At 35.7% G+C, this 20,484-nt stretch overlaps 2 protein-coding genes across 5 annotated transcripts in view; one reads left to right on the top strand and one right to left on the bottom strand.

Annotated features, from left to right (window-relative positions):
- The window catches only part of LOC106664218 (MORN repeat-containing protein 3-like), a 106,708-nt gene that overhangs the window by 65,263 nt on the left and 20,961 nt on the right, over positions 1-20,484 (bottom strand). The gene's annotated exons all lie outside the window — the stretch shown is intronic.
- LOC106664314 (sortilin-related receptor-like) overlaps positions 1-20,484 on the top strand; it is a 74,897-nt gene that overhangs the window by 37,119 nt on the left and 17,294 nt on the right. For all 4 annotated transcript variants that reach the window (XM_014389931.2, XM_024229195.1, XM_014389933.2 and 1 more), the window contains 4 exons: positions 2,563-2,694; positions 9,397-9,582; positions 10,501-10,685; positions 20,026-20,251. In XM_014389931.2, coding sequence (XP_014245417.1) covers positions 2,563-2,694; positions 9,397-9,582; positions 10,501-10,685; positions 20,026-20,251 — 729 coding nt within the window. The remainder of the gene's footprint in view (positions 1-2,562; positions 2,695-9,396; positions 9,583-10,500; positions 10,686-20,025; positions 20,252-20,484) is intronic.

The following is a 20,484-nucleotide window of genomic DNA, read 5'->3' as shown; positions in this document are numbered from 1 at the left end:
GCCGAGCTTTCGACAGTTTTATACTGTCATCTTCAGGGCTTTAAAACCTTAATAGGAAATTAAACAAATTTTGGGCACAGAAGTACATTATGTTTTTTTTTTTTTGTAGTAGCCTTTGTTTCCCCTCGTCGTAGAGAGTTTGTTTTTATCGGTTTTTATTGATTTGATCTGTGATCCTACTGTATTGTTATTTAAATTTTAAAATAAGTTAATTGTATATGTATATATATATATATATTTGGGAAACGTACTGTGATCACATGTACCTGAAAAACTAAAAAAGGAGGATTTTATTGGTTTTTTAGACTTATATGAGATGCTGAGCCCCAAAAAACATAATGTACTTCTGTGCCCAAAACACCATGTTGTTTAATTTCCTATTAAGGTTTTAAAGCCCTGAAGATGACAGTATAAAACTGTCGAAAGCTCGGCGAAAACCGTAAGGAAGTTTTCTCTGTTTTGACCTCTTCCGAAGATCCTCTGAAAAGACTTCTTATCATTTAAATGTTTATAGTTTTCAGTAAAATTGCCGTTTCTATTAAAACATTCACGGAGCGTTTTGAGCACAAAAGGATAATCATTTTTTTTAAAGACAACATACCCTTAGACAGGATTCATAGAAGAAGTCAAATAGTGTCTCGATGTTACTAAAATTGTCCCCAGTATGATTTTTAAATTATTTGCCAACTTGAACTTATTTCTTAGGTCTGTGTATTTTTTGCATGTTATTAAAACATATTTAACAGTGATTATTTCTCCGCAATCCGGACACGCTGGAGCAGGCTCCCGGGACATAAAGTGACCATGCGTCAATTGACAGTGCCCTATCCTCAGTCTAGCTAAAGTTGTTTCTTCTTTCCAGGGTTTTCGTAAGGATGTGTCCCACTCTTTGACAAAACCGTTAATTTCCCGAAGTTTGTTATACCTCACTCTCCGCCACTCAATTTCCCATTGTGACCATATAACTTTAATAAATGAATTAAAATCTTCATAAGGTACTTCAATTATTTTATGTCCTGTTATAGCTTTCTTTGCGGAGCGGTCAGCTTCTTCATTCCCGATTATGCCATTATGACCCGGGATCCATAAGAATCACACGGACTGATTTTTAAATTTGCTTGCTATCGTAAGAAGACTATCTTGTACTGTAGAATTAGTCGTGAAGATGTTTTTAAGGGTGCAGATGGCAGAGAGAGAGAATCGGAACAAACTATTAGATTAGGGGGCTTGTAGTCTCCCACGCTGAGACATTTTATGGCTAGTAGTTCAGCTGTAAAATTACTACAGACCATTGGCAAAGAGAACATCATTTACCTATTGTTACAGACGACCAACGCCATCATTTCCTTTTGATCCATCGGTAAATACTAAAGTTGAGCCCTTATAAGAGCTTATTAATTTAAGGAATTCTTCTCTATACACGTCGACTGGTCGACTGGGGTGGTATCTCTTGGAAAACGGTTCAAAGAGAGATAGATCTATGCTATGGATGACAATTAGCTATGGAGGTATATGGAATGTGTGTTTTTTGAATTTTTGGAAATTCAATGGAATGGTTTTCATTAACAAAGGGTAAAATTCTAATTGCAAAGTGATGTCTAGTGGTTTTTGTCACATTCCATTCTTAGTAAGGAATAGTAGTCACGTAGTCCTTAAAATTCTTTTTGGAATTACAGTGATAGGACTGGCCACACATTCATAGGCACACCTCCAACAAACTACACCGTACAGGATGTGGGACTGGATAAGGGCATAATAAAATTTAAAAAGTACGGCTCTATTGCATTTATTGCGTAAAAAGTTTATATTCCTTTGGCCATGCGACAACTTTTTTTAACTATCTCAGTGTGTTCAAACCGCTTTAATTGAGCATCTATATTAACACCCAAATAGGTTGTTTTATCAACTCTTTCAATATTGAAACATTTATTACAATTCGTAAGATAGGTACAATCCGAACAATGAAATTTGATTTTTATATATATCCATGTCAAGTGGTCTTCGAACAGTAAAGTATACACATTTGAATTTTGTACTAAGATATAAACGATTTTGTGAAAACCATTGCTCAAAAGAGTTTACGTCGCTAACTATATGCTCCTTTACCTCCTTCCACGTACTTGCTTTATATTCAACTGATACATCATCAGCAAAGGTGGTTTTTTGAAATTTTTAAAACGGTAAATTAAAATTACATCACCTCCTCCGATGCTTGTCCCATTTAATTTGAAAAAAAAAAGTTAGGGTTTATCCAAAGGCTGACAATGGATATTCTTTGCACAGCCGGCTTCTCTGTTAAAAATTCACAGGACGCCTTTTGCTAATGCTTTTGTCGCCGCTTGAGAATGTCCATCAGGCCAACGTCCTTCATTAAAACATGACAAACATCCAACTTTAAAACAGATTAAACGAACCAGGAGGATTGATTCTCATGATAATTTTACGTTCAAACTGTTAGTAATTAATTAGTCTTATTAATATTTTTAGCAGGAGAAAACATTTTTGACTTATGACTGTAAAATAACTCTATGATGTAAAGTAATTTTTAAAATATTGTTTCAGCAACTCTTATGGGCTCCCCTTGCATCATTTCTGAGCAGTGTTGGCAAAAGGTAGCAAACAGCGTCTGTCACGCCGGCGTCTGCAGATGCAGCAAAGGATATCTTCAGTACAGAAGGCATACCTGCGTGCCGCGTAAGTGGTAGAATGATTATCTGATTTTATTCGGCTCAGGTTAAAGCTTTTTAAGCCTGTCCTTTATAGGCGGTAATCCCCGTAACTGGCAAATGGGGGTCGAACTAATTGCGACAAAAACTATCATTGTTGTACGTCCTTCCTCGATTTTCCCCTCAGTTTTTTATCCGGATAACCTTTAATGGATGTTTGACGTAGATTTTTTTACTCCTTCGCATATTCTCGTAGTATAAACAGTTAATTAAATTTAAAATTAATCTAGAAAAAAAAACGATAACGCTGACAAGGGTAAATAGAATATTTTACTTGGTTAATTTAGTAAAAGTCTAATCGAATCAAGTAGGATGATGTATTTTGCTTGGTGGCGTGACTACTCAATCGGTAAATGGTGTCCAGAAAGCCGGCATTGAGCATAAATTATGCTCCGGCTTCCTATCTCGATTTCACAAGAGCTAATGGGTCAATTCAATTATGGAAATGGTTTCCTGATGTTTAGTTTTTGTTGCCTTTTAACCCCAATTTTCAATATGCGTTATTGACGAAACAAAATTCTTAAATGTGATTGATTTAATTTAAACTGGGGTTTTAATGATATCTTTGTGCATATAAACAGAGGTTTCAAAAAATTAATTAAAATAAGCTATTGTTTTACTACTTTTACCAAACATGGCTCAGGTTTAAACTAGGTCATCACTAGTACATTTCTATTTTAGAGAGGCAAGACGCTTACATATTCCAGCTTTGTTTATATGCATGTAATTTGTCCACCTGCAGTAGATGGCATTTTTTTCAAATATAAAATTTTCTCGCATTGTATAAATTCATAATTTTTTTTCCACATTCTACATGTATTTGTAAAATTTTAAACAATGTTTATAAATCCCAGGCCGTGAAGATGGTCTCAATAAAGCTCGAAACGTTGGCACGATAAAGGAAATGTTTTTGTAAAACCTACGACACACCAGACCGCACCTGACGATCTCCAAATAATCATTGGCTAACGGTCGCTAAACACCACACATCTTTTACACCATTCAAAACATTACACAAATTAAAAAGGAAAATGACTGAAGATCAAATAAGCCAACTAGATCAATAAACAAAACTCAACTTACACATGAACACGCAGAGAAACACTACTAATTCCGAACCCAGCCCCACACACCATGCACAACCCCTTAACTAAAACTTCACCCCACAGAAATCACCCACACCTAGCACTGAAGATTGCCAAATGTCGTTACCCATCATTTTGTTCTACACAGACCAACACTAAAGATGGTGAATAGCCGAAATGCGTCTGACAGACCAATCTAGCGATGATATACAGACCAAAATAGTCCGTAAAATAAATCGATTTAATTATTTGGGCTATTTTGTGTTTTTGTCTCTATGCAATCTTTTCACGCGGCTTGAACTCAAATAAAAATTCCCGGATGAAATCAATGTGTATTCCTCGTCGGTGTATATATTATTTTAGTTAGCGTGGCGTTGTAAGGCGATGGAGGGGCTGGCTGATTCCTTAAAGCGATAATAGTATGAAAATTGTACTGGTAAATCGATATCATTTAACGTCCTCACCTGTTGCACGAAACTCCTACGATAAATATTTTTCTATTTAACTTTGATCTACGTTTATTTTTCAATTTATTACATTTCAAGAGGTGGAATCGTCGTGTGAAAACGTTTACAACATTCCAATCATTCATTCACCTTTGTCTCACCTGCCACAGCAACGAAATTCTATTAAATTGTGCTGTTTTTCAATGATGAACCTGTAGTTTGGCAGTTTCTGATCATTCTGAACTGCATGTCTTCGCTGTTTTGGCTTTGTTTTCTCTGTTTTCAGTGATAAAAACAGGTTGAGCTTTGTGAGAGAGAGTTATTATTATATTGAAAAATGCCCAAAAAGGAGGGAAAATTCAAAAGGTAGGGTTGAGATGGGAAGTTGGTGTCCGAGAGGATCAAAGTCACGATAGCTTAAGTGGTAGAGCAGCTTCGTATTTAGCCGAAGGTCGTGGGTTCGAATCCCGCTCGTGACACTGACTTTTTTATCTCAATCAAAACCTTAATTAAAAATTAATTAATTGAAAAGGTTTATTTGGTCAATCGGAATTTTTTTAACCTAGGGTTAAATATGTCGAGTTCGAATGCAGGGCCGCTGGATTCGAACCCGGGACCTTTACCTTACAGTGATGAGCGCCGTGTCAACGTCTAAACCGTTGCGGCCACCGACGCCCCAATAGAAATTATTATAGTTTCAGTTGGTTCTATCCAACGTAACGTACAGTAATCATTTTGTTTTAATCAATTTGCAATACTTGGTAGATATAAACTATTACCATTAATTGATTCAGCACACAACAAGGGTGTTGTCTAGACAAATGTAATTTAAAAAGGGTCAATGAATTGTTTGTTATATCCCCTGCACCCATTAACCGTTTACCTTATAATTCAAACATAGTCCAGCGAGAGCAAAATCACCAAAAATGTCCAATTATATGAAACTACAGGCTAAAATCGAGAATACTCAAGCTGCCACAACAGAGAGGTGTCATAAGAAGAAGATGTAGATCAATATCATTAGTTCAAAAATGGTGTTGAACTGCAAAACCAAAATAAACATATTAAGCAAGCAGAGCAGTCAGCCTCTGCTGGGTCCCAGGACATATGGGGGTAGAAGGCAACGAGAAAGCGGACACACTTGCAAGGAAAGGACCTGCTACACCGCTGATAGGACCTGAACCCTTCTGTGGCATAGGAACCCACACTATTAACGAATATCTCAGACAGAAGGACAAAAAGAAAATGAAGGAACAATGGAGTTCACTCATTGGACAGAGGCAATCCAAGAATCTCCTAACAAATTTCGGAAGAAACTGAATGTGTCAAAACAAGCGGAAATAAACTGCGAATCCATAGAATTGTTAACAGGACACTGCAAGCTAAATGGACACTTAAAGAAGATTGGAATCATCTAAGACGGCACATGCAGATTCTGCAAAGAGGCAGAGGAGACACCAACACATCTACACAATACTATAATGGAGGGGAAGAACACAGGAGAGCATCAGATACAATAATATGGTATACAGATAGCTCCAAAACAAACGAAGGATCCGGATCAGGCGTTTTCTGTGCAAGCCAAAAACATGAGCAATCAACCTCATTAGGGAAGTACACTTCGGTCTTTCAAGCAGAAATCATGCCATCAATGCTTGTGCCCTGGAAAATCCTAAAAGAGGTTACACTGACAAAAAATTCTCATAACATCTGATAGCCAAGCAGCCATTAAAGCATTAGCATGTAAAAGAATCACATCAAAATTAGTCAGTGAATGCATCCAAAATCTCCAAAACCTGGGGAAACACAACAACCTGATTATATCTTGGGTGCCAGGGCACGGGAATTTTGGTTAACGAGAAAGCAGACAGACTGGCCAAAGGAGGATCTGCAAGACCATACATAGGCCCCAAACCTATTCTTGGGATAACAAAAACAAATATAGAATCCTCCACTAGCGGTGCTAGACATAGTAAACATATGATGAAACCCTCACCGAGACTGGCAAAAGCATTGCTTCAATTGGAGAGGGCCAAACTCAGAGGAGTGGTAGGTCTACTAACCGGTCACTCGCATCTGAGAAACATCTACACAACATGGATATATACAAGGATGATGCCATTTTCAGATTATGTAATGTGGATGAGGAACCAGCCATCCATATCATCTTCGACTGCGAAGCAACAGCTCGATGCTACCTAACATACGAAAAAACTTAGGGAATGAAATGGTAGCAGCGGCAGTCAATGACCTGATACTTCTAAGGAGAAGGATTGAGTCTATTGCACTGAACTAAGGAACTAAGAAGGTACAATAAGCCAAAAAGCTGCAGTCCCTGGGGAGGGCAAACCCCGCTTCCTAGTATTCTTTTTACTATACCATACCATACCAACATACCTACTAATAAACTGCATTGCTACACTTGCCCGCAAGAGGAAGTGCTTTGGTATGTACAATGTGACCATAGAAGAGATTCAACCATTGAAACCAGGCCTATTAATCAAGTTCTTGGTGAAATAGAAATCACTTGTGTGCTTTAGGCAGGGAACGAGGGATACAATAGCTCTTAAAGGGCGCAGTATATACTGTATATATGCGCAGTATATATACCCCGACTGTTTATTACGTCTACATCTAAGAAGAAGATACTTCGATTGGGATCTATCACAGTGAAATCTAGTTTATACAAAGTTCAAATGTTACAACCATCGGGTTATTCTCCATCCTAACTATGTTACTCATTTGTTGTTTTCCTTAACTTAATTGATTAGTTATTTAATTAACATGAACACGGCGACCTTTGAGCTACAACTAAATCATATCCATTTGATGCTGTTTAATTTAAATTAAGTACCAACATTTTTAATGCTTTTTGAATTTTTGAATTAAGGTATAAGGCGGATGATACTACAGAAACGAATAAATACGATTAATCAGGGCAGAAAAGGTAACGCTTGTTGACTCTATCGAGTATTATTGACTTTTGCATTGTTTGAGTTGAATTTTAAGTAGGTCTGTCAATTGAAAAGTTTGGATTTGAAGTATTATATGTTGAAAAAAAATGTGTTTCTTAAGGAAGTTTTATTGCATGTTGGCAAGAAACCTAGCTTAATAAAATGCTTAATATTTAAAAGTAACCGGATGAGAATATGAAGACCAAATTGGTCGGTTTAGGTAAAAATTGAATATCCATTGACACAAGAATAAATAAAATATTTGACCACTTGTTCATCTAGATCATTTAATAAAATTAAAAACAACAAAATAAAGATTGTATCAAATTAGCATTCTTATTTGGTTTAATAACGTCATTCTAATACAGTTTAAATTCGTCAAAACTATTTGAAATACTTTAAATCAATTGTGCACATGTTTTTTCCGTGCAGCATTGAACACAGTTGCGTGATTGAAGATTTATTCCGACGTTGATTAAACGGAAGTCATTCCAGTGAAATTTAGTCATGACAAGAGGAAATGTCGCTCACTGAAGATCCGTTAAATTGTCCATTTGTAGACTTTGTTCTATTTCTTTCGCTTGCTTTATTTCATCGACCAAATCAAAATTAAGTGGGTCTACATAAGAATTTTTTTTTTATTTCACATTTTAATAAAATTATTTACTTGTATTCCATTGCATGCGATTGCAGATTCATTTGTCCATGATCGACGCGATACAGAATCCAATTTTTAATGTCGGTCATTAATCTTCAAAGGAATCGATCGTTATCGTGATTCTTTGAAATAACAAAGAGAAATGATTTCTCTTAGTTTGCTCTTGTTAAATCAGCATGACGCCAGAATTTAGAGACAGTAGAGATATGTACCCAAATATTTGCAACAATGACTAAATTTACCCTTTATTAGGTTCGTTTTGAATTATTCCAGACAAAGAGATTAATTCTATTCGAAAGTTTTGATCTAATTTCATTTTCAAACTTGTTCACATGAGTTATGCTTGCTATGTAAGGTATGGTTGAAATGAAAAAGCTAGTGTCACGAGCGGGATTCGAACCCACGACCTTCGGCTAAATACTCTGTTGCTCTACCACTTGAGCTATCGTGACTTCGACCCACTCGGAAACCAACTTCCCATGTCAACCCAACCTTTCGAATTTTCCCTCCTTTTTGCCATTTTTCAAAGTCGTGTTATCAGGATTCGATTCTCGGCTACAAATCAAATGGCCACGGAGAGCTTTAGTGAAGATATACTTCGTTTTACTTATTAAATGGGAAAATTCAATCGGACCACGAAATGTAATGGACTAGTTCACATATTTTGGAATCTACATACGCGTGTAATAAATAATGACAAAATTGTTCATTGGCCTAACGTTATTTTAACATGAAACACAAAAATACTGGTTTTCCCTAGTTTACTGTTAGCGTTTACTAGCGTTTACTTTATAAAAAGCGTTTTTTTTTCTTCTGTATATTCATATTTTATCCAATTTAATCTTTGATCGATTTTTCTTGTTGAGCATAACAAAAATTACTTCAGTCTTGTATCCGCCAATAAGACAATTGGTATATTCGTATCTTCCACACGGTACCAACACTTGTATTTTCACGATCAGAATATTCCCACAATAAATGCATTCTAATCGGCTAAATAGTCAAATGTGATACCCAAATCCGATATTATATGTATTTGTTCAAACCGCTCATAACCAGTGCATTCACTCTAATAAATAGTTTTACTTAGTCAATTCCAAAATATTTATATAGTGGATTATATTTATTCACTTTAAGATGCTGCTTTGTATATATGACACACGTATGTGAGTTTCGGTTGATTCCTTTGTCAGCGATATTTGTTCTGTTTAATAAACTTGCATGGATAGAATAATATTCCGTCTGTGTTTGTGAATTTGTTTTTATGTTACTTTAAAAAGTAATAAACCTATTGGTTTAGAGCAAAAATTAGATTTTATAGTGTGTATTTGTGTGTTTTATATGTACATATGTAACTACTTTTTGTGTGTATATTTATATACAATTCAAACGTTTTTAAGAAAATCTCGTTTTGAGACATACTCAGGGTGAAATTGTCAATTAATTCGTTAGTGGGAAACTATTGACGTTTAAAATGAAACATGTTTCCTTTTATTTTTCATATTATTTTTATCGTCGATGTTTCAGCTGCGCGGGTCGGGGAGGTTTGCTACAGCAACACGCACTGCAAGATGTGGGACACGGAGTCACAATGCGATTTTCTCATACCGAAACTTTTCGGAAGATGCGGATGCAGAGGAAGAGTCAAAGGTGACAGATGCCTACCAGCGTCTAGGCAGCCTCCTCCGAGGATTAAGCACAGGCCTCACGCAGGTGAGAATTTTTGTGAGATGGACAGTGTTTTGACAATTTCGGATAGTTGATCTTTCGCGGACGTCGTCCTTACTCCGTGGGAGTTTTCGCTTCTCATTATTTTGTCAGATGGTTCGATAAAAAGTGACTTTTCCATTACTAAACTTTTAATAGGTTTTCCTTTTCAAGGTACATGACATCGTTTTAACTCGCGCTTAGGAAATTAAGATTTGAGCCGTTTAGAGCAAAACGTTTCTGTAAATATTTTTAAAAAGTTTGTGCACGCTTCACTCCGTTAAGTGTCGAAGATCTTAATTATATGTTTGAAGAGGATCGATGAATTTTGAAAGAAACTAGTTTTTCTACTTCACTCCAAAAAATCGAAATACAAAGAGTATTGACACTATCACTAATTCAATTACTTTCCACTTTTTGAAAAATATACATGTGCATATGAAAATTTCAGTAAACTTTTTTTTTTCTTCTTTTTTAATATTGTTAAATATTATTGTGTTTAAAGAAAACGTTTTGACATAACATTTTCTTACTCACATTATTTCCATTCATGATGAAAATTCATATTGATAGTTGCTTAGACCATGGACGAAACTAACGTTATTTATGAACTATCGATACTTTGTAAGTACTGTCGACCATCGCCCTTCCACAGTACTTAGTAAGAAACTTACTAATTAATTTATTTTGACCATACTTTCTGGTAGTGTTGAAGGATGTATAACGGAAAGTTTGTACAATTCATTATTTCATGTATTGTAATTTTATTGTTTTGTTAGTATGTACAATCAGTCTAAAGCTTGTAATTAATTGTACACAATAATTCTTTATGTCCTATATTGTTATTAATTATTGCCCCTAGGTGAAGCCAATACTTATTGTTAAATCTAATTTCGGTTTTATATTATGTTTTTGCTGTTAAAGCTGAACAGTTGCGTCACGGCGAGGTCTTATTCCACCCGGTCTCACTTGGGCTGATCTGTGGCTCGGACGAGCAGTGCAAAGCCGCAGATCCGAACTCGATCTGCAGGGACGGTATTTGTGATTGCGTCGTCACAAACGGCACCTGCTCTGCTGCATCAACTGGATGCCATAAAGGCACGTTTCAGGTACAAACAAGTCATTTTAAACTTTTACAGCAAACAAGGTAGGAATGGAAAAATATTAGCTAGTTTACTAGTAGTACGTACTTGTTGCTTTTGTACCAGGTTATTTGAAGTATTAGTGCATTCTGTTCAGTTAGAACCAGAACAATGATTAATTTAAAAAAATACTAATTAAAGAAATTTCTAATTCATACTTTGAAGACCACTTGGGGACCATAATTTTAATTTCATATGGTATAAGTCTGAAATAGAGTAAGTATGTGTATAGAAGTAGGTGCTTGATGATGTCTGTTGTTGGGGCTGATGAGGTAGTTGGCATGTAGTTGGGTGTAATGCTACACGAGTATGGCTGGAATTGCGGGTGGACAAGTTTCCCCATACAGGTGGTGATGTTGGGGCAGGGATGAAGCCTGAAAACACTCTGACTGTTTTCCCAATGCTACTGCTTGCTGAATCTGGTACTGTTGGGTTCGTCTTTCGTCTGGGCCGGAGTGCTGGGAATAATGCTGATATCGTTGAGAGTACTGGAACTATTGGCACTTTAGTTTTGGTTATCTCCTGCTCAGTTTTCTATGGTTTTACAATTCTGCAAGCTAGTTTTTCAGATGTCGTGTAATCAGGATTCGATTCTCGATGATCGAAGTCACGAAAGCTCAAGTGGTAGAGCAGCGGCGTATTTAGCCGAAGGTCGTGGGTTCGAATCTCGCTCGTGACACTGACTTTTTCATTTCAACCAATACCTTACATAAAAAGATAAATTAATTGAAAAAAGTTATTTGGTCAATCGGACCACAAAATATAATCGGTTTTACATTGTATTATCCAATCGAAAATCGTGTTATAAGTGAGCATATGGTTCTCATAAATTATCATGATAATTAAAAAATACTTTTTCCTTTTTTTAAAATTAAAATGAAATATTTTAATATATAATGATATATAATGATTATACGTACAGCTAGAATGTTTTAAATAGTAGTTTCTCTTTCTATTCTTAATTACACTGCTCAATCCCGTTCATATCTATTTGGGATTCGTGTTCGATCTCGTAGCGTTTCTTATGCGTGTCGAGTATCAATGGCTTGTACATATTATTTTCATTTAACAAGTGGTAATCTCGCGATAATTGCACAACAATTACCGGTAAAACCAAGAGGAACATGTACAGACTTGGAAGTCTTGATTTTTGTTATCAATTGTACAAATGTAAAGGTTGTTAACTATTGTAACTCAATAAATGTATCTTCCTTTAGAATTACAGTTTAGTTTAATTAGATTAGCGTATATTTGCCAACAGACAATTTATTACATAAGCACTTCCCCAAGGCGAAGGTAATTTATCGCGGTATTTAGAAATTGTATTATACAAACGATTTTTTTAAATAATTACATTGCAGTCCATATTTTAACTTAATCTAAATCGTAATCTTCTGTCGATTAATTAATCTTTATGTAAGGTATTGGTTGAAATGAAAAAGTTAGCGTCACGAACGGGATTTGAACCCGCGACCTTCGGCTAAATACTCCGCTGCTCGACCACTTGATCTATCGTGACTCCGATTCACTCGGACACCAAGAGGTGCCTCTCAAGTGGTTAGAGCAGCGGCGTATTTAGCCGAATGTCGTGGGTTCGAATCCCGCTTGTGACACTGACTTTTTCAAGCGGCTTTACTCTTCTATTTGCTTAATAGCTGTCACAATAATCTCTTCCCGTAGATTACTGTCCCGTAACGGCAAAACTGTGATGCTACCTAACCAACTGATGATAGAACGGGAAGTTGACCTTCAAAAATCCTAGATGTTTAATAGTACTTTTACCCAAACGTACCGTATTGGGGAAATTTATTTACAGCTTTTGCCTTAAGCTCTTGACCAGTCCAAGAAATCAGGTGTTGGAATCTAAAATTGCGACTTGCGTTTTTAAAAATGACCCTAATAAATATTTATCCCAATCTGTGTTTACACGCTGACTTTCATCTGTCAGTTCATTTGTGAACACAGGCCAGTTGCACAAGGGGAAGATGACATGGAGCTTATATCCATGAGAGACTGTAAAGTAGGCTAAATGTGAAAACTCATGTGACAGACACTACCAGCGAGGAGAGTTAGAATGTGCTTAATTTTGCAACTAAAGTACGCGTAAAATGACCAAAATGCCCGTCGTTGAGTGGCGAAACGGGAACGCGCTTATTTTGTGAGAAGACACTTTCAATGATGACAGCATATTGTGCTCTCTTCTAAAAAGAAAGCGTTCAGTTAAAAAATGATCAATCAGAACCGTTTATAGCACGCCGAATTCATCCTGCCAATGAACCTAACGCGGGCTATTGTCGAGGTGATCAAATGTTTGCCTATCCCGACTTGGGGCAGTCATGACTTTATGCTTATCGGAATGGCAAGCACGTCGTGGATGTTCACCACCACGGTGTTTGAATTATTAAGTCACTGTTCTGGGAACCTTTAGTCGACACCGAAACCGCCAAGTTAGATTCAATCGATTCCGATCAATTTGAGTTAAAAGAAGAACGCTTTGATTACTAGAATATTACTAAGCTTTGATTATTAGAATATTAAGTTTTTACAGGATCGAAAAAAAATTTAATTAACACATTCGAAATTTTATCTCAACCTGGTCGTTTTCCGGATTTTGAACCTTGTATTATTATTAGGTATTGGTTGAGATAAAAAGGCAGTGTCACGAGCGGGATTCGAACCCACGACCTTCGGCTAAATACGCCGCTGCTCTACCACTTCAGCTATCAGTAGTAGAGCAGCGCTGTATTTAGCCGAAGGTCGTGGGTTCGAATCCTGCTCGTGACACTGACTTTTTTAACTCAACCAAGACCTTACATCAGGATTAATTAATTGAAAGATGTTATTTGGTCAATCGGTCCACGAAATGTAATGAACTTGTATTATTAGGTTAATCTCCTGAGCTAATGAAATTACACTTCTTTTATTTCTTATTATTCATTATTTTACCAATCTCCATAATAATTAAATTTTCCTATTAATCTTTTTGGATCTTGACATTTGATGATGCAAATATTTTTCAAAATTGTTCTTAATGTATTTCTCTCCCCTTTCATAAATACTGTTATTTGACCACATGACGTTTATATGCATAAAAGTGTAATTAATCTTTTTCTTCTCTATTTTTAACCCGTTATATTTCCTGGTCCGATTGACCAAATAACTTCTTTCAATTAATTAATCTTTACGTAAGGTGTTGGTCGAATGAAAAAGTTAGTGTCACGTGAGGGATGCGAACCCACGTTACACGCAAGTTGCAAGTCGAAGGTCGTGGGTTCGAATCCCGCTCGTGACACTAACTTTTTCATTTCGACCAATACCTTACACAAAAATTAATTAATTGAAAGAATATATTTTTAACTTTTATTTTAACCTCTGACTGTCCTAGGATACCAATCGTTTAATTATTGAAAGTATTTTCTAATTATAGGCGTTTCTATAATTTTATTCAATTATTGTTCTAAAAAAATTAACAATTGTGTAATTATTCTCCTATGTTTCTGAAAGAATTTCAATTTCTGTTGGCGGTACTTATTTACCAAACCAGGAGGTTCCTCGGTGGCCAGTCTTGCTGCAAGTTGGTTAAACAAATATGCATGCAACCTAGAAACTTTTGTAATTAACATTAAGTTTTATTTCCAGCAAAAATTACTTAGAATTTATGAAAATCAAAGAAATATTAATTTATTAAGTTTGGGGGATAAGGATAAAGAACTATAAATTTGTTAATAAAATAAAACGCCTTAAAACGTGATGTTAGTGAAACGGAAGAAATAGAAGAAACTGAAATATTCTATGAAATGGAAAGGTGAGTCAGACAAGGAAATCATTATCGCCAGAGCTTTTGAAATGCATGCTATAAGGTCGGTAAAAAGGTAAAATGAAAAATAGCGTGAATGATAAAAAGAGCCGAGTCATTTGCGCCCTCCTCAGAAATAATGACAATTATAAAGATTTCTAGCCCACTACGTGAAAAAATGATATGAGAATTGTTGTTTTCTTTTACAAAAGAATCATTAACCAATTTCCATTTTTGTAGTTGATTATTGTTAATTTATGAGTTGTTTAGTGTTTAATGTGTTACGTTTGTATATTAATAAATGTTCAAGTTTATTTTTCGTCCTTTTCGTACAGTACGTTGTGTAGTAGTTTCATGATTGTTTGTATCATAATTGTATTGTGCCACAACAATTTTACACAAAACCATTATGACACTTCAAGAATAACATCACACTTTATGCCCTGAAGATGACCCGAATAGAGGTCGAAACATTGGAAAAATTATGAAAGAGGTGTTTTCGATAATACTTTATTCCTGACCGCTCCTCACAAGTTCAACAAATTATAATAACCGGTTACTAAAAAACATACATTTTTACCCGAGAGGAACAACAAAACTAACATGGCTTTTTACGAGCATGTCACCATCAAACATAGTCATCAAGCCTCACAGTGAAAAACATATCAAGATGAAAGAACCAAAAAACCAGAAGAAACTAGATGCTTCTACAAATCGACGGATTTTCGTACTAAAATTAAGTTCCTAAACAAGGTATTCCCTACTCACATAATAAATAACTTCATCCAATTAATTAATCTTTGTGTGGGCACTCTCACCACGACTCACACAATGACACATCTACACGGAAAACAATCACTTTCAGCCTGAAGATGATCTGAATAAAGATCGCACCGTTGGCACGATAAAGAAAATGTTTTTCTAAAACCTACGTCACACCAGACAGCATCTCACGACCTCTAAATAATCATTAAATAACGGTCACTAAACACCACACATTAAAAATAAGAGAAAATTATTTCTGCATAAATGAAACAATTTTTTTTTTGTGCAAAAATTTGTTTTTCGGATTTTTTTTGAGACTTTGTCTAGAACTAACAATAAAATTTAAAAAGTATGGTATAAATATATTACACAAAACATTAGAATCAAAATTATGTAAAAAGATTCCTATAAAGAATTAAGGTCGGAAGAAATAGGGACAAAATAGAATGTGGCAGATGAGAGGAAGTTAGAGTTAGAAGTGAGTTAGAAGTGTTGACATCCGCCCGTAGAAAGAAAAGATCGTATTAATAAGGCGTTAGAGGCGTAAAAGTGGGCCGGAACCGCGTTCAAGGATTTAAAAAAATAGAAACGTCTCTCTTTTTAAATCTCAAAACAAATGAAAACTCAAAGAATGAATGGAAAGAGACGAAGACTTAAAAAGTTAAACAGAAAAGCTGATACATTAATCTTTATGAAAGGTATTGGTTGAGATAAAAAAAGTCAACGTCACGAGCGGGATTCGAACCCACGACCTACCTACCGGTCGAACTTTAGTGACATTACTTCATTTTGCTTATTAAATCCATTAGGTTACGTGGTCGGACAGTCCAAATAAATTGTTTTCAATTAATTAATTATTAAGTAAGGTATTGGTAGAGATAAAAAAGTGTCACAAGCGGGATTCAAACCCACGATGTTCGGCTAAATACTCCGCTGCTCTACCACTTGAGCTATCGTGGCTTCGATCCATTCGGACACCAACTTTCCATCTCAACCTGTCATGTTTTAAACATGTATGATAATTATGATGATGAAAACTAGGAAGTAGGATTTTGTTCCTACTAAGGCAGCCTTCTGGTTTATTGTACTTTCTTAGTTCTTTAGTTCAGTCCAATCGACTCGATTTTTCTCCTAAGAAGTAGTAGGCCAATAACTGTCTTTGAATTGTAAATCGATTCCAGGGTTTTATTTGCATCCCGGGTTATGTCTTTGAGTGATTGCTTCGCATTCAAAGATGATAAGGGTGGCTGTTTCTTCATCCTCATTTCTTAACTATAAATGGGCTCATTATTGAATAGTTGAATATGCCCATGTTGTGTGGTTGTTTGATCAGATGCCAGTGACCGATTAATAGTCCTACCACTTTTCTGAGTATAGCCCTTTCTAACAGTAGCATTGAGTTGCCAGTCTTGTTGAGGGTTGTGCTAGCAGAAGTTGATTGTGCCTAGGGCCCCTACAGTTTATTTACTCCCCCTTTTGTCTTTTTTGGATCCATTCTGTGATGAAGGATTCCATGTTTGTTTTTATTATCCCAAGAATAGGTTCAAGACTTATACATAGTTTGCAGATCCCTCTCTGGCCAGTGTGCCTGCCCTATCGTTACCTAAAATTCCTTTGTGTCCTGGTATCCAAGATATTATTGTTTTTCTCCAGGTTTTGTAGATTTTGCAAGTATTCGCTGACTAGTTTTAATGGATATTTTTACATGCTAATGTTTTAATTGCTTCTTGGCTATCCGATTTTATGAGGTAACCAGTGTAATCACTTTTATGATTTTAGACAAGCATTAATGTCATGCATTTTAATGTATTCATGATATTGAAAGAATGAGGTATATTTCCTTCATGAGTTTGATTGATCATGTTTTGAGCTTGTACTAAAAACGCCTGATCCGGTTCATTCATGTGTTTTGGAGCCATCTGTATATTACATAATTGTATCTCATGTTCTCTTAAATTCTTCTTCTTATTTGTAGTCTGTTGAGACTTTATTGGGTATTGTAAAGAGTGTTCCCAGGTTCATGTAGTCAGCTCCCATTTTTAAGTATTGCTGTCTGATTTTATTCGTTAAAAAATGTGTGCCCGATATTCTCATTCAGTTTGATTGTTTCTGGGGTTTAAATGAACTGATCCTAGTTTCTCTTTAGCAGATTTTCTAGTACAATTGAGAGGGCTGCTTTCATTGGCCCTGTGATCCATTGTTTTATCAATCTTTGTATGTTGCCTAATTTATGAGAGACATATGAAAGAACTTATCTACGAATCAATACATTGAATATATTTTAGAAGATTTAGTTTAACTGTGTGTCTGAGAGATATTGAGAGAGTATGACCATCAGTTGACCAATTTGGTGCAAGGAATGTTTAAATTATTCCATTTTTAGTTATCGAAGCGGCTGAGAGTTCAGTGGATGCTATTCAAATGTTAATGGAATGGGATTTGATTTAGTTCAAGGGCCAAACTGGATCCAAGTGTCAATATCTGTTAATAATAGAAAATGTCACCCCCACTGGAATTTACCCAAATGCCAGTCAATAATTCATACCCAACTCAGGGTCAGTACTCCATTTAAATTTTTATTTTCGGATTTATTTTTAAAAGTAAGCTGAAACAACAGGGTCGATTAAACAATATTCTCCATTAATTTTAGCAAACAAATAACATAATTATAATTATGTTTGAGTGGAATCAAGGCCTAATTTAACATATTTTGCTTCATAGTGTAACCATCCTTAATTAAATTGTCGAATGCTGACTATCACCTAATATGCTCGCGTGATCCTAAAGCGAGGGTAGAAATAATAATATTATAAGAATTGAAACTTGGCCAATGTTCTAGGATTTAGTAATTCCTTAGTTGGTAAAACTATAAGATTCCCGCTAGTAGAACTCTAACTAAACAATATATTTAGGTATTTCTACAGCAGAGCGAAATAAAATAGCATTGGTTTAACATAATGAAGAATAGGGTTTAATTAATTAATCTTTAAGTAAGGTATTGGTTGAGATAAAAATGTCAGTGTCACGATCGGGATTCGAACCCACGACCTTCGGCTAAATAGGGCCGCTGCTCTACCACTTGAGAGAATCAAGAAACTCTATCGTGGCTGCGGTCCACTCGGAAGTCCGGAGTACATCTCTAATATTTTTTTTAAGCTTAAAACCCTAAGAGGAATTCGGATTTGCGCGATCATACAGTAAAATATTCAGCTCCTCTTTGAAATTACTCTGCTGGTTTCTTTTAACTTATCTTTGTCATTTTTTGATCAATTTAAAATCAGATTGCACCATTATTTTTAACGTACAAAATCCTTTAAATGATGTGTCAGGGTCATATTTGAAATTTTGAAGTTGAACTGGGCCTGAGATACCCTGAATAATTTTTCTTTAACAAAATTTTAAAATTTGGGACTAGACTAAAAATATTAAAACGTATTTTTTTTATAGCGTCAGTGGTTCAAATTCAGTCGGGCCATCTAAAAAGGGCACCCTGTATAATATGTATAGAGGGTGATGGAAGAATATCGATTACTCCACCACCTAGCTGAGGGAATTTTATGAAAATAGGAAAGAATGTATTTTTTATTTATTTAGAAATCGTGAGATGCGATCTGGTGTGATGTAGGTTTCAGAAAAACATTTTCTTTATCGTGCCAACGTTTCGAACTTTATTGAGATCATCTTCAGAGCCTGGGATTTACAAACATTGTTTACATACAACAATTACATTTTGGATTTGGAAAAGTTTTTATTCATTTTACATGGTTCCATACTTCTGACTACGTGTAATTCTTTTAAATTTTATTATTTTTCTTTCACTATTTGATTACATTTTTATTTTACATATTTACACTAAACATCAAGATGTTACAATAATTGTTATATATAAAATTATTATTTATATAATTATTATAGGAAATTTGTATCCATATTATTAATGAATTGGGTGGTATATTTTAAGAATTGAAGTTCCAGTAGTTGATCTTTTCTTAGGTGCCAAGATCCGTCCGTTTGAAGAATGATTTATTAGGATGCTTCTCACGTCATACATTGGGCAGCAAAAAAAAAGTTATTCCAGTTCTGAATCTCTGCTACGCAAGGACAATTAGGTTGTTTTATGATGTTAAACCGATCGAGTATTCATGGTGTCTCCCATGGCCGCTTAGCATAAATGTCAGGTTATGGTTCAACCTTATAAGACAGTCTTTCTTTTATTGTTTGGAAATATTCTTTTGTTTGATGACCCTTGACAGAATATTTCCATATATATTCCCAATTTTCAAATGTCTTTCGGCACATTTCATTATAACTGATGTGAATTTTTGAATAGCTTCCTTAGCAAGTTTGGCCGCTTCCTCATTTCCATGATGGCCAGCATGTGCATCCACGTTATTGTTGTTCCCCATCCTTTCTCGTTTAGTATAGTTATTGTCTTATTTCATACATTTAAGAGTGAATGAAACCACAAGTAACTAATTGAAACTGTCCTTCTGGAAAAGGACAAACAGAAACGAGGCACCTGAGAACCATTTGCCCAGCCTAAAATCATACAGCTAATTGCTTATAGTTAATAGCATTCGCGGATGGTTAAAAAAAAGCTTATTTTTAGTATTACAAAAATAAGAAAGTTTTCGAACACCACAGTATTGTTTACGTAAATGGTCCTGGTTTATTTTCTCACCAGGCTCTGTAACTTGTCTTTTTTTCAAGTTCTAAGTGTTCACTACAGTTTCTATTATATTCTAGTGTCGGCGAAGCGGAAAGTGCATTAGCTGGTACATGGTCTGCGATGGGAGGACAGACTGCCCTGGAGGTGAGGACGAAGACTGCAGAGGACACTGTCCAAGGACCGCTTTCAAATGCGCCAGATCGAAGCCGCACCAGTGCATTTCTGCAGGACTCAGGTGCAACGGGATTCCCGACTGTCCAGCCGGCGAGGACGAATTCAACTGCAAGGATTTGGCAAACAGGGGTAAAACACATCTTTCAGATGAATACTGTTTACGCGTTAATATTTTTGCAACAGTTTTGGATCCAAACACCACTGGATTTACAACTGAACTGTACACCTTCTCCTTAAGGAATCCCCAAACATAGAAATCCATGACGGTAAGAAGGGGGGAAAGAGGTGACCACAGATGACTCCTCCTCTGGGGTATTGCTTGCTAAACCAGGCACGCACTTGTTGGATGTATGCATACAGTT

Source organism: Cimex lectularius, unplaced genomic scaffold (assembly GCF_000648675.2).
Source record: "Cimex lectularius strain Harlan isolate CLEC.00 unplaced genomic scaffold, Clec_2.1 scaffold98, whole genome shotgun sequence".
Classification (NCBI taxonomy): domain Eukaryota; kingdom Metazoa; phylum Arthropoda; class Insecta; order Hemiptera; family Cimicidae; genus Cimex; species Cimex lectularius.
Note: the sequence above shows the minus strand (reverse complement) of the source record. Positions and strands in the feature narration are given on the sequence as shown.